Source organism: Nuphar pumila, chromosome 2 (assembly GCF_984573655.1).
Source record: "Nuphar pumila chromosome 2, dmNupPumi1.hap1.1, whole genome shotgun sequence".
NCBI lineage: Eukaryota > Viridiplantae > Streptophyta > Magnoliopsida > Nymphaeales > Nymphaeaceae > Nuphar > Nuphar pumila.
In genome coordinates this window covers 86,415,586-86,442,833 of record NC_143250.1, presented here as the reverse complement: position 1 = coordinate 86,442,833, position 27,248 = coordinate 86,415,586, and the positions used below count along the sequence as shown (strand labels likewise).

The window sequence follows — 27,248 nt, the reverse complement described above, 5'->3', positions numbered from 1 at the left end:
AGCAAGAACCTCTGTGTGTGTGCAAAGAAGAAGAAGAAGAAGAAGAGGAAGGGAGAGAGGGGTTGGATTGATTGATCGATGACAATGGGGAATCTGTACGTGCAAGCGGTGCAGCCTACCGATCTGAACAAGAATACCGAGTGGTTCATGTACCCGGGCGTCTGGACCATCTACATCCTCATCCTCTTCTTCTCTTGGCTCATCGTCCTCTCCATCTTCGGCTGCTCCCCCGGCATGGCCTGGACCATCGTCAACCTCTCCCATTTCCTCGTAAGCGCCCCCGATCGATCCCCCTCTCCTTCTTCACAATTCGACGCTTCTTCTTCGTCTTTCATTTTAGGGATTTTCGTTTCCGGTTCTCGGCTTTCGCCCTAGGGTTTCTTTTTTAGATGCAACTGTCAGTTGATCGTGCAATCGTTTCTTTTCTCTCGAGGATTTGTGGGATTTTGACCATGGAACGAGACCGGCTCGGTTAGGTTGGGAATCTTGTATTGATTTTTTATTGTTGATTTCGAGATTTCAGGTTATGATCGCAGATCTCTCTGAGTGTACGGGTTTCTGGTTTTGAATTTTTCTCGAATTTTTGTCCAATTGCTCGTTTTACTTTTCTCGGGGCGAAAAGCACACTTGTTTTGCGTCATGAACAGCTGTTGTAGTTAATTATTGAATATGAAACAACATTTTTTTAATGCATTTGCGTTCTCTAATCTCTAGTTTTCGGAGAAATTGTCGTTAGGAGATTGCCTTAGCAATTGCCGTCATGAGATTCAAACAAATCGAGAAGTTTTTTTCTTAATGAATTCTCGAGGCTTTGGTGCGATCCGTTGTTTTATTGAATTAGTGCTGTGGCGCATCTTGTTGCATGGAATCTGGTAGTTTGATGTTTATGTTTACATGCTCTACATATATTCTCGGAGGTGTTAATCCTTTGATGTGGATTTTTTTCTGTCTGATGTGATAATTTCCTGGTTGGTTTGAGTTCCTGCATTCGCATAGATGAAATTCATCCGTGTATCTCATATGTATTTATCAAGTATATTCAGTGGATCAGTTCTTGGTTTCGGAACATGTGGTTTCTTTTCCATGGCTTGATGAGATCTCTGGCTCTTCCATTAGGTCACTTATCAATTCTTCCATTGGAAGAAGGGCACGCCGTTTGCTGAAGACCAGGGCATGTATAACACCTTGACATGGTGGGAGCAGATTGATAACGGGAAACAGCTCACTCGCAACAGGAAGTTTCTGACTGTTGTGCCGGTTGTGCTGTAAGTTTTCTTCTCTCATGCTATGCGTGCTTGATGCAGAAATTGCTGCACTTCCTTTCGAGGTTCTTCTGCCATTGATTTATACAGTGGATTCTAGGATTTTTGCGTACTGTGCCAAGTACATTCCCGAATTAGATAGAGATATTAGTGCAATTTCTTTGTTTCTGATTTCTTTTGCATATGTTGTTGGTAATATATAAATGGACAAATGGTCACCCTCTAAAAGTGTAACTCATGCACCGACCTTTTTCTTGGTAAGCAATATGTTTATCTCAGTCCATGACTGCTAGTTCAGAGGAAACTAATTTATCATGAATCTCAATCTTCACCAGGAACCCCAATGTCTGAAAGTACTCAAAGTATGCTATATGCTATCATAATGAGTAGGGAAATAAGCATATGCATAGAACTGGGAGTTATGTTGCTGCCATCATGGTCGTTGTGTATAAAATTAGAAATACTAATGTCAATTATGATAGACAACCATTGTTTTCCTTTTTAACAATCAGTGAAATAATAATATATCAAGGAAGTTTGACTTCTACCAATGGGGGCTCCACTTGTCTGGTAGAAGCAGCTAGTGCACATCACCTTGTGTTGGGACGTTGCAGGTTCAAAACCCAATGGTATAGTTGTATAACTGGTAGGGGTCTGCCTAACCCCAGCTTGCCTTTCAAAAGAAAAAAAAGAAGTTTGACTTCAAATGTCTAAATTTTTCATTCTTTTCTAATCTAACTTAACATCATTATGTGTATCATTAACATATTTCTTAACCAGTAAACATGCAGCTCTGCAACTTGCATTTTTCACCTGGCTTCCATGCAAAACATGTGTTTTATGTATCTACTGAGGTAATAGAGCTTTATTATCAACTTTATGTGATGTATACATGTCAGCTAAGAAATGATCAGTCATCATTATTGCTGTCAATGATTGTTCCTTTGATCATTTTTGGATGTGCAAGTAGTATAGAAATTTAATGGCTTTCTACCAATCTATGGTTATAACCTCATTCATGAATGTTTGCTGTCAAAACCTATGACTTTGCTACCTTTCCACTGAAAATTTTCCTTGCGTAGTGATGAAATTAACTGTAGGATCTACCAATTACATAAATCAGAAAATAAGGTGATTCATTCCCCCCCCTTTAACCGCTCCTTTGTTCTGGAGTTTGTTTCTTCCACCCACTAGAAATCACTCAGCTCATTAGTTTTTGGATGTGCTGAACTTTCATTCCCAACCCACAGATTCAGTTTGTTCAAAATATGATCTACGAGAGGGCTCTCTATAGGATATTACTCTCTCCCTATAGGTACAGGTGTGACCAAAATCAGATTGTTGATAGGTATTAGGCCACTTGGTATTTAAGGAGGTTGCTGCATCCATCGCCTGTAATATTTTCTTATTTGTAGCGCACAGTTCTTGATGGACTGTAGACCAAGATGGTGAGCCACCATTATTTTACTATATAAATTATTCTTTGTCAGCATGCGAAATCTAATTGTGTAAACTAAGAATTTACATATATAACTACCAAATACTCTTTTTAATCAAGCATCTAATGACCAATTAACTAAGGCTCTCTTTGGCTGCTGGTGTTGGAGAGGAGACGAGAGAGGTGATGGGAATGGAGAAGAAAATGAATGATGTGATTGTTGTTGTCAACTACATCCTCACAAGGATGTAGTTAAAAAAGGCCCATCTCCACTCCCATCACCCTTTTCATCTTCCAAAACCTGGCTTCCCAACATCAATGATGGTAAATGGAGTAGGTAGTATTTATTAACTCCACATCTCCCTTCACATCTCCAGCTCCCAAACAGAGCCTAAGTTAAATAACTTTTAGTTTGAAAATATGCACAAATGTTAAGTCAAGTAAATTATTTATCACTGAAATAACTCTGGAATACAATCAACATGTGTTGTAAGTATCGTACTGTATCATACAATATGATACAATACGTATCGTTACTTTTGGGTTTTGCAATATGATACACTCGTATTGCGTTACGAGTGTGTATGTACCCATATCATGTGTATCGTATGATACAACCCTATATCGGGTCATATCGTACGATACATGGCATATCGTACAATATAGGTCTGGCGCACTTAAAAATGACCCGAAACTCGATTTTTATGTTTTGGGTTTTAAAGTCCTCTTGAGGGCTGACTTCTACATTTCTCTAGAGGTTGTTAGAAGGGAACCCACACACCCTAGGAGTCGTTGGATCGATTTGGGGGCCAATTGGTACGCAAGGGAGAGGGCTTTTGCGATTTTCTCAAGTAAGAGTGCATTTTCACCATTTTTTCACTCAAGGAAGTGGGTTAAGGTAAAAAATCCCTATTTTTTGCTTCTTATCAAGTTTTTTTGGGGGAAGATGATATCAGAGGATCCGACATGGCAATGGGTACCTCAAGTAATGAGTTAAAACTGATTAAAAATTAAGTGCAACTATTGCCAAATTTCTTTTTCGAGTGGTATCTCTCCGTTGAAGCATCATTTAGTTGGGACACATCATAATGTGCAAGCATGCATGTCGAGAAAATTGCGGATGCTGTGAAATGACAATGCTAACAATTACTTGATGATCTAAGAGGAAAAAGATAAGAAAGAGAGATGAATGAGGCAAAAATGAGGTATGTTGAGCCATATGAGGATGTGTATTACGAAGATGAGATCCTAGTTCTGATCCTACAACCCATAGCATAGGATCAAAAGTAAGAAGTTCAACATCGAAGGGAAAAGGTGTGACCGGTGTCAGTAGTAGTACTGTTGCGTGCACAAAAAGAAGATGAGGAGGAGAAGGGAGTTCTTCGAGGGGAGGTAGAACTAGAGGCTCTATTAGAAGGTTTTTTCTTCCTAGAATTGCCCCTAACGCATAGCTTGATATTCGTAATGCTATGACTCCTCAACATTTTGTCGAGCAGGTGGATGTCACAGTTGGGAGATGGTTTTATGATGCCTGCATTTTTTTCAATGCGGCAAATTTCTTTCATTTTCAGGTCATGACAGATGTTATAACCAGTATCAAGTCTGGATATAAAATGCCTTCATGTCATGCTTTGAGAGAAAAAGTTTTAGATGCTAATATGAAAGAAGTGAAGGTATATTATGATGAGATGAAACAATCATGAAGAGAAATTGGGTGTAGCATAATGGCAGATGAGTGGACAGACAAAAAGTCAAGAATTTGATAAATTTTCTTGTCTATTGTCCTAAAGGAACTATGTTTTTGAAGTCAATTAATCTGTCAGATGCGCCCAAGACACCAGATATATTGCTCAGAGTTTTTGATCAGGTTGTGCAAGGGGTTGAACTTCAAAATATTATGCAATTTATTACTAATAATGCAACAAATTATAGGGCATCAGGTAAAGAATTGGCAGAAAATTTTGGGTCATTCTTTTGAGCCTAGTGTGCTGCCCACTGCATAGACCTCATGCTTGAGAATATCGATAGCATGGATGAGGTACAATAGACAGTTGAATGCTTCCAAAAAATTACTAAATTTATTTACAATCATGGATGAGTTTTGAGCCTAATGAGAAAGTACATTAGCGGTGTTGAGTTGATTCATAGTAAAATTACTAAATTTGCTATAATTTTTTTCAGAGTGTAAAGTCTAGTAAAGAATAAAGTTACACTAAAAAAATGTTTTCATCGTATGAGTGAAATGCATCTCCATTCACAAAAAAGAAAGCCTAAAGAAATTGTAGATATTGTATTCAAAAGTAAATTATTGGATTCATGCATGAGGTTGTTGAGAATAACTATACCTTTAGTGAAGGCGCTTCGATTGACATACTAGATATGGGTTATCTCTATGAGGCCATAGGTAAGGCAAAAGAGACCATTAAAGATAATTTGAAGGGAAAAAAATATACATACTATATGAAACATCATTGATTATAGGTGAACTAAGCAACTTCATCAACCTTTTTATGCTGCAACTTATTATTTAAATCCTGCATTTAGATACTTCGCTACGTTTAAAATGAGCAGGGAAGTCAACAATGGACTTTTGGTTTGCATTGAAAGGTTAAACCTTGATTATAGCATTCAAGATCAAATTCATAAGGAAATGAAAACTTATGATAATGCATTGTATGATATGGGGAGACCTGCAGCAGTGCAAAATAGTGTCACGATGCGCCTCGATAATTTATTTTTTTTATTTCATATTATTATTTAGTTATGATATTTTGTATAATTGTATATCTATTATTATCTTATTGATTTCTCATTTTCTTATTTTTTGTAGACATGTGGTGGGGCAGGTTTAGAAGTGATGTTTTAAATTTGAGAGCTTTTTTCATTCACATTCTTAGCCAAACATGTACTGCAAGTGGTTGCAAGAGAAACTAGAGTATCTTTGAGCAAATCCCCAAAAGAAGAAATAGATTGAAGCACAAAAGGCTCAATGGCCTCGTCTACATTCGCTACAAATTACTACTGAGGCAGAGGTATATAAAATTCCAAAGTTTATTTGTCATTTTTATGTGTTTATTTAAAGTTTTTTTATATCATTCAAAACCCAACTAAGTTTAATTTTTTAATGTCTTTTTAGGTAAATCAAAAAGTTATCATGAAAGAGGCACAAAGAGTAGTTTGATCCTATCAGTTTGGAACATTTTGATGAATTGGATGCATGGGTTGAAGAAGCATAGACTCTTTTGAATGAAGAGGACATTCAATGTATTAACGTGGAATGAGCACAAGAGGTAGATGATGAAGACCCCACGTATCTTGGAGACAATGTGGCTGTCGAAGGAAGAGGATAAGAAGAAGATAATGATGATGAAGAAGATGATTATGATTATTGAGGTTTTATGTAATATGTTTAAAAAAAATGATTATTTAACACTTAATTGTTCATAAACTTGGTTTTTTTTTTGTTTATGTAATATGAAAGTATGAGTTTTGTGACATTCTTAATTGTAAGATATTTAATATTTTGCATTGTTCTTGTGAGATATGCATGCAATATTATCTATAATTTTATATTAGTTGGTGTTTGATGATGTCTTATGCGGCTCATAGAGACATAAATACTTCATATGTGATCTTATGGTTGTATTTTGTGCAATTCATCATTGTTTCATGTGATATAATTTTTTTTAGAATTTTTGCTATTTCTTTCTGATTTTATTGATTTTTTTGTATTTTTTGGAAAATTTTATTAAAAATTTATGATATGATACGGTGTTACTATGGGCCCGACCGATACAGGTAACAATACAGTATTTACAACCTTGCAATCAACTTTAATGCTTCTTAGAAATAAAAAAAATCTATAATTTGTGGTCATGCATGGACAAATATTTTAAACACGTTGTGTGGGGTACTGATTTTTTTATGACAAGAATTGTAATGAAATGGTGGTCTTCAACAAATGCACAAATAACTCACAAACAAGTGTCTATTGGAGACACTACAAGCATGACCCTTGAAAGGGTATAAAGGGAAGAACACTTGAAAAATAAATAATACTTTATTCATGAACAAAATGCTTAAGAAGCATGGTTATTTACATTGAAGGGGTTCACCCCTATATATACAAAAAAATGGGAGAGAGAGGAGAGCTCATTTTGAGCTCTCCAAAAAGAGACGTTGGATTCCAACGTCTCTTAATATAGCTGTTGGACTACAGTCCAACAACATTTATTATTATAGCTGTTGGACTATAGTCCAACAACATTTATTATTATAGCTGTTGGACTACAGTCCAACAGCTACTTGCACAGTCAAGTTCCAACAGGAACTTGACTGGATCAAAATATCTAGTTTCTATTGAACTAGATGCTAAAAAAGAAAATAAAAAAATAGAAAAAGAAAATAATAAAAGAAAATATAATAATATTAAATAATATATATATATATATATATATATATTGCACTTTACATTTTAACACTCCCCTTCAAACTTACGGTACAATGAGCGAAAGTTTGTCTAAGAGAAAGTGAAATCTGGGAGCAGCGAGAGGCTTGGTGAAGAAGTCTGCTAATTGATATTCTGATGTAACATATGGCAGATCAATGGTTCCATGTAAGTATTCCTCTCTGACATAGTGACAGTCCATCTCAATGTGTTTAGTGCGCTCATGGAATGTCCGGTTGCTTGCAATGTAGATCGCACTTTTGTTGTCACAACACATCTTTGAAGCTTGCGTTGCTTTAGCTCCCATATCCGCTAGCAATCGTCTGAGCCAAACAACCTCCATAGTGGTGGTTGCCATGGCTCTGTATTCAGCTTCGGTGGAGGAAAGAGAGACTTTCTGCTGCTTCTTGCATCTCCACGAAATTAAGGTTTCACCTAGGAACACACAAAAACCAGTAGTTGAGTGTCTATTATTGGGATCACCTCCCCAGTCAGCATCAGTATATGCAATTAAATTTAATGAAGATGAAGCAGACAAGAAGAGTCCTCGTGAAAGAGAGGATTTTAAGTATCTAATAATACGCAAAATCGCTCCCATGTGCACGGAGGTGGGAGCATGCTGAAACTGACTGACTGTATGAACCGCATGAGTTATATCTGGCCTAGTAATGGAAAGATAAGAAAGAGCTCCAACAAGTTGTCTATAAGGAGTAGGATCATCAAGAAGTTCTCCATCATCAATTTTCATTTTAACATTGACAACTTCTGGAGTGTCTACTTTCTTATCATTTGTAATTCCAGACCTGGAAACGATATCAAGAGCAAATTTAGATTGAGATATCAAATACCCCCGAGGGGAATAAGCAACTTCAATGCCTAAAAAATATCTTAATAAACCTAAGTCAGTCATTTCAAAGTGAGTTTTAAGAAGAGATTTGATATTCGCAACTCCCTGTTTGTCGCCTCCGGTGATGATCATATCGTCCACATAGAGAAGAAGAATAATGATGCCTGCATCAGATTTCTTAACAAACAAAGCAGTGTCAGTTAAACAAGGTTGAAAACCAATATCAAGCATAACATGACTAAATCGGTCATACCAGGCTTTTGGAGCATGTTTAAGACCATAAAGAGCTTTTTCTAGACGAAGAGCTTTACCCTTAGGGATACTAATACCAGGTGGGGCTTCCATGTATACTTCTTCAACGAGATTCCCATTCAGGAAAGCATTTTTGACATCTAATTGAAAGATAGGCCATGTTCTAATGGAGGCCAAGGCTATTAAAGTTCTAACAGTGGTCATACGGGCCACAGGAGCAAATGTTTCTTCATAATCGATGCCATACTCTTGGGCATATCCTTTTGCTACTAAACGGGCCTTATATCTTTCCAGGGTCCCATCACTTTTGGTTTTGACTTTGTATACCCACCTACAACCTATAGGTTTCTTACCCGGAGGAATATCTTGTATCGTCCAAGTATTGGCCTTTTCTAGTGCATCCAATTCTATTTTCATGGCTTTTATCCATTCTATATGATTTTTTGCTTGAGAATAGAATGATGGTTCAACATATGATTGTATTAATGTAATGGCGGCCCTATACGTGGGTGAAAAAGATTCATAAGACACAAATTTTTCTGGAGGTTTAGAGATTCTAGACGTTCTTCTAGGTGAGACTTCAGAGTATTTTTGTAATGCACATGGAAGATTTTGCTCTCTACGTCTTGAATATTGTAGACTAACATCCCTATGGATTTGCTCTTCATTATCATCATTTTCAACAACAATAGGACTTTGATCATTGTCAAGGTCACATCCAACATCACATTCATTGGATTTTGAAGTTGGATCAATTAAAAACGAGTATTCAGTGACATCCTTGGATTTTTCAAATTCAAAGAAGCTTTCTTTTTCCAAAAAAGATACATTTCTTGACACATATAATTTGTCATTTTGAAAATCGAAACACCTGTAGTCTTTTTGATTATCAGCATATCCTAAAAAGGCACATGGGATTGCACGAGGAGAGAGTTTATCATTTCTGTTGGTGAAAACAAAACATTTGCATCCAAAGACTCTTAATCTAGAATAATCTGGAGTTAAATTAACAAGCTTTTCTATTGGAGTTGTATTCTTTAATGAGGAAGATGGCATCCTATTAATGAGGTAGGTGGCAGTTAGGACCGCTTCAGCCCAAAAACTTTTTGGAACTTGATTTGCAATTAGCAATGTCCTAGTAGTTTCCATAATGTGCCGATGTTTGCGTTCGGCTAGGCCATTCTGTTGTGGAGTGTGTGGACATGATCTTTGATGTGTAATACCATGTAAATTGAGATAGTCTTTGAATTCGTTGGACATAAATTCTCCCCCTGAATCAGTGCGAAAAACAGAAATATCATTTTGAAACTTATTTTTAACCATTTTATGAAATATTTGAAAGTTAGCAAAGACATCAGATTTATGTTTAAGAAAATAAATCCAAGTATGTCTAGAAAAGTCATCAACAAAAATGACATAATATGTATAACCACCTTTGGAAATAACTGGTGCGGGGCCCCAAACATCCGAATGTATTAACTCAAGTGGTCGTGAGGAAACAAAAGTTCTACTAAGAAATGGTAACCTTTTCATTTTGCCAAGAATGCAGTCTTTACAAGAAAAATTTTCAGAATTACAAAATTTTTCCAAACTTGGAAAATATTGAATTTTAGACATATGAGGATGACCAAGCCTTTTGTGCCATAAATCCAATTCTAATTTCTGAATATTATAACAAAATGCATTCTTGGGTAATTCCAAAAAGTCCATGTAATAAAGTCCTCCTTCTCTATGGCCTTCCCCAATCAGCTTCCCTGACTGGCGATCCTGTACCCAACAACCATGAGAAGAGAAGGAGATATTACATCCATAATAAGATATTTGCGAGACAGATAAGAGATTCAAATTAAGTTTAGGGATATATCTAACTTCTGGGATAAAAAATCTTTTGGATTTTTGAAGATTTTCAAAACATCCTATTCCTTTTACTTCGAGAGATGTGCCATCGGCTGTAAAAACCTTTGACACACTTGAGTCATTTTTAAGACATTCGAATAGACTATTAACATTTGGGGTCATATGAAAAGAAGCACCAGAATCTAAAAGCCAAGGAAAGTTACCTGGACCGGAGAAAGATGCAACTGCCGCTCCAGTTGAGGCTTCGGTTGAGGAGGATACCCCTTTGAGAAGAGGTTGAAGGATTTCCATCAGTTGAGCCATAGACACAGGTACATCTTGATCTTTTGACTCAGATTCAACAGATGCAACTCTTTTTTCTTCTCTTCTTTTTAACTTTGGACATTGAGGCCTATAGTGCCCCGGTTCATGACAATGATGACAAATAACTTTTCTTTTATCAAAGTCGTTGTTTTGCCCTCCAAAATGAGGCGGCTTGTAAGTACGAGTATGATTCCCCGGTCTAGATACAGCTAAAACGGAGTCATCATCAACTTTTGGAGTACTTTTTCTAAGTCTATTTTCCTCCATAGTGAGCTCTTCTATAGTATCAACAATAGAAGGGATTTTTCCACGATGTAAAAGGGCCGATTTGGTGGATTCAAACTCCGGCCTTAGACCATTCACAAATTGATAGAAATGTTCCATATCGAGTTGCTTTTGGCGAAGCTCGATGTCTTCGGCACAATGCCATTTGGGCTCAAGAAGAGCCAACTCTTCCCAAAGTTCGGACAACTCATTATAATATTCTCGAATAGTTTTATCTTTTTGAGTCATTGTCCGAACTTTATCTTGTAAATTGCATACATGTGCAATATCTTTAAGGGAATACATGTTTTTGAGGTATTCCCAAGCCTTATCGGCATGCTCAAACTTAGCTAGACTAGAGCATTTTTTAATGTCTATGCTATTGATGAGCCATGACATAATTTTTGCATGCCCTATCCTCCATTCTTTCCATTTCTTTTCATAAGTGGCTAACGCCTTACTCTTCTCTTCTTCCATTAGAGGAACCTCTTTATCACCCTCTTTCTTGGTAAGAGATAGTTTAGGTTCCAAATCGGAACCATCCACTATACCCCATAAACCTTTTCCCCAAATGTGGTGCTTCATAATCGAAGCCCACATTACATAGTTAGTATCATTTAGCTTCATAGGAATGATGGTGATCTTATCATTGTCATCCATCTTTTACAAGGGTAAGAGAGGAATAAATAGGAGGAGAGAGAGAGAAAAATAAAAAGAAAAGAAAAAGAGTAGACAAAGGAATAAGAGAGGATACAAAACCAATTTTTTTTTTTGTAGCACAAGTTCGCCTTTCTTCAAACAAATCTTCTTGAGCCAAGAACAAGGTGATGAAACACCTTTTGTAAATGTGGCACGGAAATCGAGGCGGAAGCACTTCAAGATCTAAGGATTTCGTAGCTCTGATACCATGTAATGAAATGGTGGTCTTCAACAAATGCACAAATAACTCACAAACAAGTGTCTATTGGAGACACTACAAGCATGACCCTTGAAAGGGTATAAAGGAAAGAACACTTGAAAAATAAATAATACTTTATTCATGAACAAAATGCTTAAGAAGCATGGTTATTTACATTGAAGGGGTTCACCCCTATATATACAAAAAAATGGGAGAGAGAGGAGAGCTCATTTTGAGCTCTCCAAAAAGAGACGTTGGATTCCAACGTCTCTTAATATAGCTGTTGGACTACAGTCCAACAGCATTTATTATTATAGCTGTTGGTCCAACAGCATTTATTATTATAGCTGTTGGACTATAGTCCAACAGCATTTATTATAGCTGTTGGACTACAGTCCAACAGCTACTTGCACAGTCAAGTTCCAACAGGAACTTGACTGGATCAAAATATCTAGTTTCTATTGAACTAGATGCTAAAAAAGAAAATAAAAAAATAGAAAAAGAAAATAATAAAAGAAAATATAATAATATTAAATAAATATATATATATATATATATATATATATATATATATATATATTGCAGTTTATTAATGCATAGGGATGAATACTGACACATATTTGAGTAAATTTTTAATTAGTGATGTTTAACACACTAATCTCAATTAAGGCTTTTATGCCCTAAGCCAAGAGCCAAAACTTATAGAAGAAATTCAATTGTGCCATTGTTTTTGGATAACTTTTATTTCACCGGAATCTCCACTTATGGATCCTGTATATCATTTTCACAAGAATATGCCATGACAATCACTGGTACCTGTTCCCTATATCTAACCTTGGTAACTAAATAACTAAGCCACCATTTTATTTTCTTTCCATTGCATGGGTATGGCTAGCAGGAAAGGGCATCTCATTGAGGAATTATTAAATGTATAAATTATAGAGAATGACATACTAACAAAGCTGCTTCCAATAATTGTGCTTCTAAAGGTTCAAGTCAATAGACAACGTTCCTAGGGATCTGTTAGCTTTTTAAGTTCCTACCATTTGGAGTTTTAGACTCTCACTCTTTGAGTCATTGTTAGGGAGCCCTATTGAAGTTGAAGTGCTATGTTTGTGTCCAACAGATGTAGCCCTTTAGTGTCAATGGTTTTTAGTGGAATTCTAAATATGTGGGCTTTTATATAGAATAATAAAAGAATCAAAATTATATCAAAGAAACAAAAACAAAAATAGAATCAAATGTTAATTGTTATGTAATATTGCAATATTTTTGTAAAACATGTATGTGCATTTTTATAGCTATCAAATGTTGCAGTATTTTATCATGTTTTCAAGGTTTTATTAAACAATAACAGAGGAAAATATGGTGATATATTGAGTCTATGATGGTATCAGGGCACTAGTATATATTTACATTGACGTTGTTGCAAGATTGTTATATTTTTTCACAAAATTCATTTAAAAATAATTTTATATATCAGAAATATTTAAAACATTTAATAAATTTTTTTAAAAGTTACCAAGTGTTTCTTTAGAAAAAATATTTTATTTTAAATTCTTACAAGAGAAGGCCTTGTTGATAATATTACGGGAATGGTATAGATGAACATGTGTCTCTATATGTTCACATACCTTGCTTGTGATGCTGGCTGATGTTGCCTGTCCCATCCTATTGGTTTGGTGAATCTGATAACACATTTTGGACAAATTGGGTCAAACAACTCATCCGTTCATACCAATGGTATCTACATGAAATAACATGCTACCACTAGTTTTTGGTTGTAGCAAGGCCAGATATTGGTCGAATGACACCTTTCAAGACAGTGCATCTTGATTTCCTGCATTATGGAGTTCTATGCACTCAAGCATATAGTGACCCCTTCTCTCTCTCTCTCTCTCTCGCTCAGGGTTAACATTTGGTCATGTCACCGACTCACCATTACCTACAAATGTTTTTTTTTCATTTTTATTTTTTCATGCAACTAACCTTATAGATGTGAGCTACATATTTAGGTTAGTGAGAACGGGCTCTTAGTTTGTCTGATTACGTGTAGTCACAATTTTCTGAGCCTTGAAAAATCAACAGCCTACAATGTGCGATATTTTCTTGGCTCATAAAATTGTGTTTTTCCATCGAAAAAACACAATCCAACAGCTGATCTCTAGCATTTGCAACATGCTGAATCCGTCTATGAGGTCCTATTGGGTCAACACAACCCGCTCCAAATCTTATTCCATATACATATATATATATAAAATATTGTTGGATCTGCCTAGGATGGGATGCTGTCACATGGATACGGATGTAGGAGCGGGACACAATGCAGATTTGCTTGGTACGATTTGATAATTTTCAATAATTAGGACATGGGAATATGGCTGTATACACACATAGATGTATGTATGTGTGTGTATAAAACAACAATTCTAAATCACTATAACTGGGTACAACAAATAATGAAAGTAAATTGAAATTGAATGAAAATGTATTGTAATTGACGACAAATTTTAAAAGAAAAAGAAATCAAGTGAATATGAAATAAGTAAATATGATCATAAAAGAAAATAAATGAAGTTAATGACACAATCTTGACTGTGTGAAATTGGTTTGACTGTGCCCATGAAGTGTCGCGTCGTGCCTATGAAGTGTCCAAGTATCGTATTGTGTCGATACAGGATACACATGCCAAGTGAAGTATCGGTGTGATGTAGCTGGGATGTCTTTGTCTGCATTGTGCAATTCCACCAATGTCACAGTGTGGCTGTATGTCTTGTATGAGTGTATCCTAGCAGGTAGCCACATATGAAAAGAAGTTGCTCTCTATCAAGTGTAGAAGTTCATATCTTTTTTCCCTAATTCCCTCATATAGTGTTAATTCTGTCCTTTGGATTTATTGATGAAAAAGGCCAAGTGTAGCTCAAACTTGTGTAGATCCACTCCGGATAAGTTTAAGTTTGCCTTGTGTTAATCTCAAGGAGCTTGAATATATGTTTTGAGTTGCTTTAATATTTCCAATACTAGGTTGCTTTAGCTAGCTTGCTTACTTATATTTCTCTACACTCAGGTTGGTGTGAAGGAAAACAGAGGGGCCTTTTTAGGTTCATGTTAATATATGTTTGTGCATGCGCATGTGCTTCTATTTTTTATCTCATTTTCCAAACGTTTTCAAAAGGTTGTGGTTCAAATTTTGAAATGCTTTCCCATAGATAGATATTTTTTTCAATAACCTTGCTTATGCTATGAGGGCCATCACTCATGTGACAAAGCCTACTAGCCTAGTAAACCAAGGAAGCTATTTATAACTTTATGACATGCAAGTATTTAGCGATCTCTGTTACTCTTTGTTTTTTATGCCATTTTATGTTGTCAATATTTATTGGGCCAGCCAGCAGCCACACTACTCGGGTTTAATGGCCATTTGGAAATCCACTAGTTTCCCAGGCCTAGGCTTGATTTTTCTTGGGCTTGGGAATCTTTTCAAGTTATTTACCCATTTGACCTGTGTGCTGGCCAACCCATTACCTATGAGCTCAAGCACACAAAGCCACCAGTATCGAGCTGATTATTGTTGAGAGAGAGAGAGAGTACCTGGATGATGAATTGGCACTACACCAATGCTAGTAATGCCTTCTGTTCACTTTGGCTGCTTCCTTGCATACACTGGTGGTCCATATTTTGTCAGTTTCTTTGTGGACAAATCCATTTTGACATTGATCAACAACATTATCTCCTTAGATGCAGAAAGTACTTACTCATCTTTACACTATCAAGTAATAGTAATAGGTGATATGGTCTTTCAAGGACTCAAATTTACTGTCTTGTTGCCACAAGTTTATGCAAGTATTGATTAATTCCATATGTAGGTAAATGCGCTCTTATCATTTGTTAAGCCAGAGTGCATGGTCAAAAATAAAAATTAGTGTATTTTATGTTGCACATGTCATGGATTTGTTCTGGCAGCATTGTAACACATGATCAAGTTGATATAACTGGCAGCACAGTTACCAGAAGTGTTACGAGTAAATGGGAATCCCGATTCATAGGAATTGGGAAGCAAAGTGGTTGGAAACCCGATTCCCAAACATGGGCCTGATTCTCAGCGATATGAATCCCATTTCCCATGAGATTTTACCTTAGATTTGCATTGGTTCTCATTTTACAAGTATAAATCTATAAAACTGAAAACAAGGGCCATTAACCAAGCTTAAGTATTAATCAATGAAATGTTCTTTAGCAAGCATATGCTCCATCTTTTTGAGCATGTCATATTTGCTACCCCCTTCACCTATAATAAGAAAGGAATATTGATCTTTGCCCTAATAGCAACAATGTTGAGCTGATCTGGAACAGGTGTTCAGGATACTTAGCTTGGCTCGTCCCCACCCTGAATGTGGCTCCTGTGTTCTGGCATCAACTCCAGCTTTCTTCCTGTTTGCTGGCAATCTAGGAGGCTTTACATCCTCAAACTTATTGTGTACTATTTGGTTTTCTTCCAAGCCTTGCCCTTCAGATCACTTGTCATTCGTTCATCATCATCAAGGCTTTTTTAGTAACATAGATTCAAGCACTAACAAATCTTATTTCTCCATTCCTTCCTATCTAATGCTACAATCCGGGTCACTTCACAATCTTTCAGATCATTCTTCCCAGTCTCCTTTAAAATTTGAGGGGTCTCTTATTTTTTAAATTTATTTTATTTGCATTTCATCAGTCTTCCTTGTCACTGCTGTGAATTAGATATTTTTTCTTTTTATTGGAACAAATTTTAGCTGTCTTCTATGTTATCTTCTTTTGTTGCTCCATGCGTTTACCTTAACATGCTGATCCTGTGAATACACTTTCTGTTCCTAACTTCACTATATGAAGAGAAAAAAACTGTATCATCTTTGGAATAGTTTTCAGCAGATCCCTATGGATTCTAGCAGTCTTTCCCAGAGGTCTTGGCATTTCTATGGCTTTCCTTTGTGCTTTTCACTATCTGTGGAGCACCACAGGTTGGGTCTTATAGCATTCCCATCATGTTGGTAATTTACCAAGCATTAGGCACCTATATGCTCTAACTGGAACTCTGGATTCCTTTATCCATAACATGAGCTAGAAAGGGATTTTCCTTTTTTGGAATCTTCATAATATTGAACTGCAGACTTGTGAATTTAGTAACATGTCTACTAAATCTGTGTGCAGCAGCTTGAGATGCTTCACTGTGAAATATTCCTGAAGGATAATATAGATGATTCATTCATGTTGGTCTTTCTATGTGCTTGGGGTGTATCTACCCCTTTGCATCTCTCTCCTATTCACTCCATAATCTAGTAATTACTTATGCAACTTTTTTAATAGCATATTTTTGAGATATATTTGTGAAAATATCTCAAAAAAGGAGACAAAGTGTGCGATAAGCACAACACCACCAATGTGCACAAATGCACAAGAACACTTAGAACAAATGTACACGAAGGTACAATAAAGAAACTCAAATGCACAAAGGCATACAAAATATAAAGAATTTTATTGAGAAGAATGGAGAACAAAAGCTCAAAGAAGTAGTTTTTACAAAGGGGGAACTCCCCTATTTATAAGCAAGCAAGGAGCCTTGGAGGGGCTCCACTACCTGTTGGAGCCCCTCCAACGGTTAAAATTCTAGCCGTTGGAGAGGCCCAACAGCTAGTGTTGAGCCCCCTCCAAGTTGACTTGAGTCAATCAAACAAGAAAAAGAAAAAATAAAATGAAAAGAAAAAAGAAAAGAAGAAAAAGTAAAAGTACAAAAACATTACAGCATATTCATAATTATGAATATGCGCAAAAGAAGGGAAATGACTATAATACCCTTGTGGGTTTTACAAGAAGAGAGAGAAACATATATATTTACATATATATATAAAGAGAGATACATATACATATATACATGATGTATATATGTATATGTATCTATCTTTATATATATATGTAAATATATATAAGAGAGATACAATTTAACACCTTCCCTCAAACTTAGGGCACAATGACCGAAAGTTTGCTTAGGAGAAAGTTGAATCTTGAAGAGCAAAGCGCTTTGGTGAAGAAATCTGCCAACTGATATTCTGAAGTCACATAAGGAAGGTCGATGACTTTTTGTAGATATGCCTCTCTGACATAATGGCAGTCCATCTCAATATGCTTTGTCCGCTCATGAAAAGTGTGATTCTTAGCAATATAGATTGCACTCTTATTATCACAACACAACTTTGTGGGTTCTTGAATTGGAATTCCCATGTCTTGCAACAACTAATGAATCAAAACAATCTCCATAGTTGTAGAAGCCATTACTCGATATTCTGCTTCGGTGGACGATAGAGACACCTTTTGTTGTTTCTTACATCTCCATGAGATCAAAGATTCACCTAAAAAAATGCAAAAGCCTGTAGTGGAGTGACGATTATTTGGGTCACCTCCCCAATCAGAGTCAGTATATGCAATTAAATTTAATTCAGAAGATGAGGAAATGTAAACTCCCTTGTTTAAAGTTCCCTTTATGTATCTGACAACTCAGAGAACGACACTCATATGAACGGATGTAGGAGCATGCTGAAATTGACTTGCAGTATGCACGGCATGAGAGATGTCCGGCCTTGTGATGCTAAGATACATTAGAGATCCCACAAGTTGCCGGTAGGGGGTAGGATCCTCCAAAGGTTTTCCATCATCGATCTTCATTTTTTATCCCACAATTTCAGGGGTCTCACAGATTTTATCATCAAAAATACCTGATCTGTCAAGAATCTCACAAGCAAGTTTAGTTTGAGACAAAAAATAGCCTCTATGAGAGTAGGCTACCTCGATACCAAGAAAGTAAGTCAGATACCCCAAGTCTGACATTTCAAACCTTTCTTTTAAAGTGGTTTTAATGTTTCTGATGCCCTTTATGTCACTACCTGTTATCAACATATCATCAACATACAACAGTAAAATCATAATTCCTGCATTAGACTTTTTGACGAACAGAGCAGTGTCAGTGTAGCATGAGGTAAAACCATCTTGAACCATCACATCATTAAATCGATCATACCAAGCCTTAGGGGCTTGTTTTAAACCATAAAGCGCTTTTTGCAAACGAAGGACTTTCCCCTTTGGTACGTTCATACCAGGAGGAGCATCCATGTAGACTTCTTCATTAAGGTCCCCATTTAGAAAGGCATTTTTAACATTCATTTGGTAAATATTCCATATTTTAATAGATGCAATGGTGATCAAACATCTTACAGTAACCATTCGTGCAACGGGGGCAAAGGTTTCTTCGTAATCGATGCCGTATTCTTGACTATATCCTTTTGCGACAAGACGTGCTTTATATCTTTCGAGAGTGTCATCACTCTTGGTTTTGACTTTAAAAACCCATCTACATCCTATTGTTTTCTTTCCTTTTGGAAGACATTGAAAAACCCAAGTTTTGACTTTGTTGAGAGCTCGAAGTTCGTTGTCCATGGCATCCCTCCACTCTATCATTTTCTTAGCTTCCTTAAAATTTCTAGGTTCTTGATATGAGTGAATGGCACTAAGATATGCCCTATGCTTTGGAGAAAAAGACTCATATGATATAAATCTAGAAGGATTTTTCCTAGATCTTTCAGTTCTTCGAGAGTGGTTGGAAGATTCACTAAGGTCACTATATTTCTCTATTTCACTTCTAAAAGTGCTTTTATCTCTATGTGTATAGGTAATTGGTTCATTTATTATTTCTTCTTCATTATGAATGGTTTGATGAATACTTTTACTTATATCCTCATTCACATTCAATTCATCATCGCTAAAAAAATCTTCATTTCTAGATAATAGTTCAAACAAAAAAGAGTAATCGGCATTATCTTCATGAGTTTTGTGTTCTTCAAAACCACTCATGTTTTCTAAAAAGGTTACATTTCTTGAAACATATAGTTTTATCATTTTTAATATCATAACACCTAAAACCTTTTTGTGTTTCCGAATATCCCAAAAACGCACAAGGAATAGCTTTGGGAGATAATTTATCATTATTATCGGTGAGAACAAAACATTTACAACAAAAAATTCTTAACCTATTGTAATCGGGTTCTTTTTTATACAAGATTTCATATGGAGATATTTGATTCAAGTTTTTGGATGAAAGTCGGTTTATGAGATAAACCGATGCAAGAGCCGCTTCGGCCCAAAATCTTTTTGGAATTTTTTGAGAAATGAGCAAAGTTCTTGTAGTTTCAATTATGTGTCTATGTTTTCGTTCGGCCGACCCATTTTGTTGAGGAGTTTTGGGGCAAGACCTTTGATGAACAATCCCATTATTTTCAATATAACTTTTGAAATAATTTGAGAGATATTCTCCCCCGGAATCGGTTCTAAGAATTTGTAATTTACTATTGAATTGATTTTGTATTATCATGTGAAAAACCTTAAAAGTAGAGAAAACCTCATGTTTATGCTTGAGGAAGTATATCCAACTATACCTTGAGAAATCATCCACATAAATAACATAATACGAAAAACCTCCCTTAGACACAACGGGTGCCGGTCCCCAAACATCCGAATGCACAATTTCAAAAGGCTTAGTTGAAAACATAGTTCTTTGTCCAAAAGGTAAGCTTCTCATTTTACCAAGAATACAATCATTACAATTGAAATTGTCTTTACATAAAGTTTTAGCAAAATGTAAATAAGAAAGCTTGACAATATTTGGATGCCCAAGGCGTTTATGCCAAACATTTATATCTTTATGTTGGGCAATATTACAAAAAGAGAGTTTTGAAATTTGAAGAAATTCTATAAGATAAAGATCTCCCTTCCTAGAGCCTTCCCCAATCAACTTCCCGGACCGGCGATCCTGTATCCAACATTTATTTGATGAGAATTTGATATCACACCCATGATCCGATAGTTGAGAGACGGAAAACAAATTTAAATTTAGTTTTGGTATACATTTAACTTTAGGAATAGAAAAACCTTGTCTTTCAAAATCACCAATTTTTTTTATTTCAAGAGAAGCCCCATCCGCGGTAGAGACAAAAGAGGGTGACAATTTTTTTGAGTATTTAGAAAGTGCAAAAACATTTGGAGTCATATGAAAGGATGCACCCGAGTCTAAGAGCCAAAGAAACTTACCGGGAGGAGAGAAGGTGGTCATGGCGGCTCCGGAAACGGATCCCTTGAGGAGTGGTTGAAGAGCTTCCATGATTTGATTGAGAGACAAAGTAGCATGGTTGGAAGTTGATGAACCTTCCTCCTTGGTTGATTGGAAAGTAGTAAACATAGCCATCATCTTCTTCCATTTAGGGCATACCGGTTTAATGTGACCCGGTTCTTTGCAAAAATGGCATATGATCTTACTATAATCTCTTCTTCCATAATGCCCACCATTTTCTCTTCCTCCTTGATTTTTGTTAAAATGAGGGGGTTTATAGGTTTTAACATTATTCCCCGGTCTTGAGACGGCATAAGCACCCTCATCCTCATCTTTAGGGGGAACGACCAACACACTTAGATTGGTTTTATTCATTCCCAATCTAGTTTCTTCTCCACTTAATTTGGTAAGCACATCTTCCAATGGAGGAGAAGAAAAAGAAGATAAGAGAGAGGATCTAGTTTGTTCAAACTCGGGTCTAAGCCCATTTAAAAAGTTAAAGAAATGATCATCTTCTAATTGTTTGGCCCTCAATTCAATAGCCTCACCACTCCATTTAGGTTCTTGGAGAGCAAGTTCATCCCAAATAGTGGATAACTCGGCAAAATACTCTCTAACGGACATTTCTCCTTATTGAAGAGTTAAAGTCTTCTTTTGGAGATAGTATTTATGGGACAAATCTCTTGAAGTATACATTCTTTCAAGATATTCCCATACTTGATATGCCTTTTTGAACTTTAGAATGCTGGCATTTATTTTGGTCTCAATCGAAAAGAAGAACCATGAGAGTATTTTGTATTTTTTCATTTCCCACTCTCCATGCTTTTTATTGTAATCTTCAAAAGCCTTTTCTCTTTCTTCTCCCTCAAGAACCTTGATCTCCCCTCTCTCAAGGATAGTAAATTTAGGTTCGGGTTCGGGAATAGTTCCTTAAACATATCCCCAAAGACCCTTTCCTTTTATATGGGCCTCCATATTCCCGGCCCATACATGATAGTTCATTCCATTTAATTTGAAGCCAAGAGAGAAGTGTGAATCCTTTTCGCCCATTAGAGAAGATACAAAGAGAAATAAATGCGTACCACAATGCGAAATGAGTTCCTTCTTGATGTAGAAAGCTTCTAAAATATAGAATGAAGGACCGAGTCTTCACTCCAACAACCACAACTTAATGGCACACTTTACGAGGTACTCCAACGAAGAGAAAAAAATGCACAATCTTCTTTTCCTTTAAGCCTTGCTTTGATACCATGTGAAAATATCTCAAAAAAGGAGATAAAGTGTGCGATAAGCACAACACCACCAATGTGCACAAATGCACAAGAACACTTAGAACAAATGTACACGAAGGTATAATAAAGAAACTCAAATGCACAAAGGCATACAAAATATAAAGAATTTTATTGAGAAGAATGAAGAACAAAAGCTCAAAGAAGTAGTTTTTACAAAGGGGGAACTCCCCTATTTATAAGCAAGCAAGGAGCCTTGGAGGGGCTCCACTAGCTGTTGGAGCCCCTCCAACGGTTAGAATTCTAACCGTTGGAGAGGCCCAACAGCTAGTGTTGAGCCCCCTCCAAGTTGACTTGAGTCAATCAAACAAGAAAAAGAAAAAATAAAATGAAAAGAAAAAAGAAAAGAAGAAAAAGTAAAAGTACAAAAACATTACAGCATATTCATAATTATGAATATGCGCAAAAGAAGAGAAATGACTATAATACCCTTGCGGGTTTTACAAGAAGAGAGAGAAACATATATATTTACATATATATATATATATACATATACATATATACATACATATATACATCATGTATATATGTATATGTATCTCTCTTTATATATATATATGTAAATATATATAAGAGAGATACAATTTAACAATATTTTTAATAAAAATGTTTGTGCAAACCGTGCATCAAATAATAAAAACCGGCTCACATGAGTGGTGGAGTCCGGGTCAAACTAAGGGAACGGGATAAGTACTTTTGTACCCCACACAAAACTACTTTTGTTGCCTTGAAAATAAAAATTAATTAACTAAATAAAAGAATGAGTGCTGCCATCTGCGGAGGACTTACAAAGAATAATTAATGGTTTTATTATAGACCCAATAAATTAAATAAAATAAATCCTAAACTAAAAATAAAAGAAAAAGTCTTTGGTGCTCGAGCTTTTAGTCCCTTATTTGATAGTTCTTGTTTCTTCAATTGCTTATTGCGAAGGGTCCTCTTGAGGGACTCTCTGAAGGGCCTTTTGAAGAGACCGTTTGGGGACCTCAAAGGGCTCTCCAAGGATACTTTTAAGGGCTCACCGCACGTTTAACCACTTTCTTGCAAAACAAAAAACAAAAAACAAAAAACACGGAACAAAAGAAAAAAAACGCTGAACACGATTTCTAAATACAAAGGTTATTTCTAAAATTAAAAATTAATTAAACTATGAGAACTAATGAAACTATCTAACAAACTAAAAATTCTAACTAACTACTTGCAAGAAATCAAAACAAACTTAACTAACTAACAAAAAGCACAAAAAATATTATTTTAACAAACTAATTGCAAGAAGACGTTAGAACGATCTACCTAACTAATGACATGAAGCAATATACAAAATTCTGATCTAAACTAACTAAAAAAATAAAACAACTTTAACTAACTAACAAAAAAAATATTATCTAATGAAAATGTTAAATCAACTTGACTAACTAATTACATAAGGGAATATAAAGATCTAACCTAACTACGATGACTGCCTAAACTAATTAACAAAATCTAAAGTAAACTAACTAACTAAAACACGCTTGCTAAAAAAATGAGATCAGCGTCAATCTGAAACGTTAACAGCGTACGCTGTTCCTGTTTGTGTGTGACCTGCGTGAACCACGCAGCCTGCTGAAAATCCAGTGAATCAACAAAAAAATTAATTTAGTTTAACAGAAGGTATACACTGGTTCCAGCAGACCGTGATTTGCCGAACTGATCAGAAATCTGCAAATCTTCGTGGATATGAAACAATGCATAATCTGAAATTTACACTGATCTGCGTGATTTAAAAGTCACATAAATCAGTGTTATCATGACAATCTGATCAGATTGATTCGATGGCAGATCAACCAAAAGTATATTGATTTTCTTTTATGCACGGATCAACAAATCAACTTTGATTGAATCGATTGCAGATTTGAATACGGGATCGACAAATCATGCAAAGATGTGTGGTTTGATGTTCACATCAATCAGAAAGAACTGCGTGATTAGAAGATCACACAGATCAACGTCTCATGCTGCAGCCTGATCAAAAATCATGTGAACACACGCAGGTCCATTAGATGGCTGAGTGATGGTTTCACGCTATGCGTGTTCTAAACAAAACAATAACCCACTAACAACTAAAGCAAAAGAAAACTACAAATCAACTAACTAAATATTGCAGCAACTTAAGTTGTATTCTACGCTAGATGGAACGATCATGTAGGAAACGATTTACGCTACATGCTATACTAAAATTACTATTTATGCTTTTAACAAACTGAAATAAATCTAACCTAAATGCAAATCAAATAAAGAGATGGGGGAGAAGAAACGTACCTCACGGTCGCTTTCGACGGAAGGGTTGAGAAAAAAAAAACGACTTTTCTATTGCAATCACATGCACCTCCAATCTCTCCGATGATGGGGGCAAGAAGAACCAGCGATGACGAGGTTTAGAAGAAAGGAAGAGAAAAAAGAACGGGAAAGAAAACCGGCTTGAGAAGAGAAAATGAAAAAAGAAGAGGAAGGAGAGAGGAGGGGGCACAGATCTCAAGAGGGAAAAAACATCCCTCTCTTCTCTAAAACTAGTATTTATAGTCTCTAATTAGGTTATTAGAAAATCTTTCAAAAAGAGTCCGTAAAATTTTCAATATTTTAAGCAACTTCTGTTTTTAAACATATTTTCTAGAAACTTGATTAGATTCCCCAAAATACTCCAAAAAGGTTCAATTTGCTTAAATTACGAGTTGATGAAACCCTTAGTAAACAAACATTTTTAAGCATTTATCGCACAATCATGCATGAATATGTATGATATTATGCATAAAAATTATGCATGATCAATTACTACTAAGCACCCTATGCAGCATTCAATATCTATGAAGATCTTTTGGATACTTAATCGTAAGTGGCTGAAGTGATGGCAGAGAGGGAGAGAGAGAGAGATGCATATACTTTTGCAGGCACTTGTTACTGATTTGAGTGTTTGCTTTGTTTTATGCGGTCCCTTCTCTGTGACTTGTTTCCTCTCTACCAACCTAGGTGTTTATCATTAGATTTCTTTAATTAGCCTATCATTTATCTCAAGTGTGCACAAATGAACGATAGGATAACGAATTGTTGGAACATTTGATAGTGGTTTAAGTATACCAAAATGATAGACCTGAATTTTAGAATACCAGAATGCCTTTCTTTGTCATAATCTTATTCCTGCTTATATTAATTTTCACCAAGCATTTTCTGAAGAATGGATGGAAGTGAAAGAATGTTGTTTGAAACCAAATGCCAGTATAGGTGAATCAATGTATGCTCTGTCCTCTGCTGATCTGTCCATTTGATTTTTATTAATCCTATGATTGGCAATCTTATATCCAAGAAAAATGTACATGTTTATTATTGTTTAGTTGCTTCTGACCATTGATTCGCTGATAGGTACCTGATTGCCTCACACACAACTGATTATCGGAATCCCTGGCTTTTCCTCAACACGATCGCTGTGGCTATTCTTGTCATCGCTAAATTCCCAAATATGCACAAGGTCCGGCTATTTGGAATCAATGGAGACAAATGAATGGATTGACTACAGAAAAGGCAAATGGGAAACTGTTTAATATTCTAATAATTCCTTAATGGAGTTGTTAGCTTGTTAATCCATGTACATAAGTCATATCTTGACGAAGAAAACAATTTGACGTGTGGTATATTTGTGCTCTCTTGGATGTTATCCCTGTTACTACAAGAGAGGAAAAAAGATGGAGAGTGTATTACAATCCGTCGTTGTAACATTTCACATTTTCCTTTATCTAATGACACGATTATTGGTATTTTATGTTATTTTTATTGTGATCTTATGTTTGTTCCAAACTTCTCTTGGACCATATTCTTTGCATTTTTTATTTTTATTCAAGTCATAAGCATGATGTATAAGAAACTTGTCGAATAGGCGATGAAGCCTTAGTTCTAAGGTCCATAAAATAAAATAAAAATTTCTAAATTCGTTTATTATTTTCACATATGGCGTCTACTTAGCTGTTTGGTTAATGTATGCAGAATTGGCATGTATAGTTCTCCAAATTGGAATGTCTTTCTGGAATTTGATTTTGAGGTTGTTAGCAAAAAGGGAATTTCATGAATTATGGCTCCCAGAAATCTGGGTCATAAAAATTGTCAGGTACACAGGCCTGCAATTTCCTAGAAACCAAACTCCTGTCTCTATAGGTGATGACTGTGAACACCAAAGTGCCTGCGTTTATCTAATTCTAAGAATCTATTGGAACTCTAATACCATTCTGCAGTTTCCTATGTAAGCAAACCATGCCCCATGAGAATTATTAAGTTCTCTTGCCTAGGATATCCATTCTTACAAGGATTCAATAAGACTAGGTATGTTAGAACCTAGAATCAGTGTTTCAACAAGAGCCAGTGATAAGGATATGCTCTGCAAGTAGGGCTGGGAAATGAGACAATGGGATAGTGGCTCGGCTCGTGATGGGCATGTAAAGAGTTCATTTGAGCTCATAAAATAGGCTCAACAAACTGAATAAAAATAATGAAAAATGATCTTACAACAAAAATGATGTGTTTCCAAAAATACCCCACAATTTACCAAATCCATCAAATGGATAATTCCATAAGTTTGTATTTTTTTTATGCCTTGCCCCCCGCAGCTGCAAAATTTTTATTTTTGTAAGTCACAACGTTAAAAGTGGATGGACCTACAAAACTCATCAACAAAATCACATATGAGGTTGCAATATTTTAAAAAAGAATGTGAAATTTTAAAACACTTGCGAAATTCATGACGAGTATCGCAAGGCATGTTGCAAAAATCTTTTAAGTGTTGTGAAAGTTAGTACCTTGCGAAATTCCAAAAGTGTCTTGCATAAGGTATTGTGAAAGTTCACACCTTGCAAAATTTTAAACGAGTATTGCAGAGGTATTGCAAAATTCCTTTTTCTTAAGAAATTTTGTTCTATATACATAATGATTTGTTTCTCAACCCTGTATTTTCATCTAGATGCCCTATGTGGATGTAATTTTAACAGAATTAATAAAAACTTGGTTGTAATATTGCATGTAAGATTAATAGAATTTATAATTGTTCTGTTACGTTTGTCGATGAATTTTAGTTATGTTTGTATGTATTATTAAACTGTTAAATAAATAGATCTGTAACAATAAAATTTAAAGCAAAATATGGCATAAGTAGAAAATTCACATATTTTGAAAGAAATTTGCATGTATGCATGTGAATTTGTATAGAGAATCCGTATGTATACATGAGACATGTTCTTTTATAA

The 27,248-nt window shown here is 35.6% G+C and overlaps 1 protein-coding gene across 1 annotated transcript; it reads left to right on the top strand.

Moving 5' to 3' along the window:
• The first annotated feature begins 25 nt into the window (after positions 1–25).
• On the top strand, positions 26–25,775 carry LOC149845938 (uncharacterized). Its single transcript, XM_089997801.1, has 3 exons — positions 26–270; positions 1,117–1,265; positions 25,381–25,775. The coding sequence occupies exons 1-3, from the start codon at positions 79–81 to the stop codon at positions 25,517–25,519; spliced, it is 480 nt and encodes a 159-aa protein (XP_089853927.1). The 5' UTR covers positions 26–78; the 3' UTR covers positions 25,520–25,775.
• Positions 25,776–27,248: the final 1,473 nt, after the last annotated feature.

Bases quoted from the DNA above. Each gene is read 5' to 3' on its own strand.
- LOC149845938 (XM_089997801.1), top strand. From the start codon at position 79: ATGACAATGGGGAATCTGTACGTGCAAGCGGTGCAGCCTACCGATCTG. The intron at 271-1,116 runs GTAAGCGCCCCC...CTCTTCCATTAG, and splicing joins TCAACCTCTCCCATTTCCTC to GTCACTTATCAATTCTTCCA. The intron at 1,266-25,380 runs GTAAGTTTTCTT...ATTCGCTGATAG, and splicing joins ACTGTTGTGCCGGTTGTGCT to GTACCTGATTGCCTCACACA.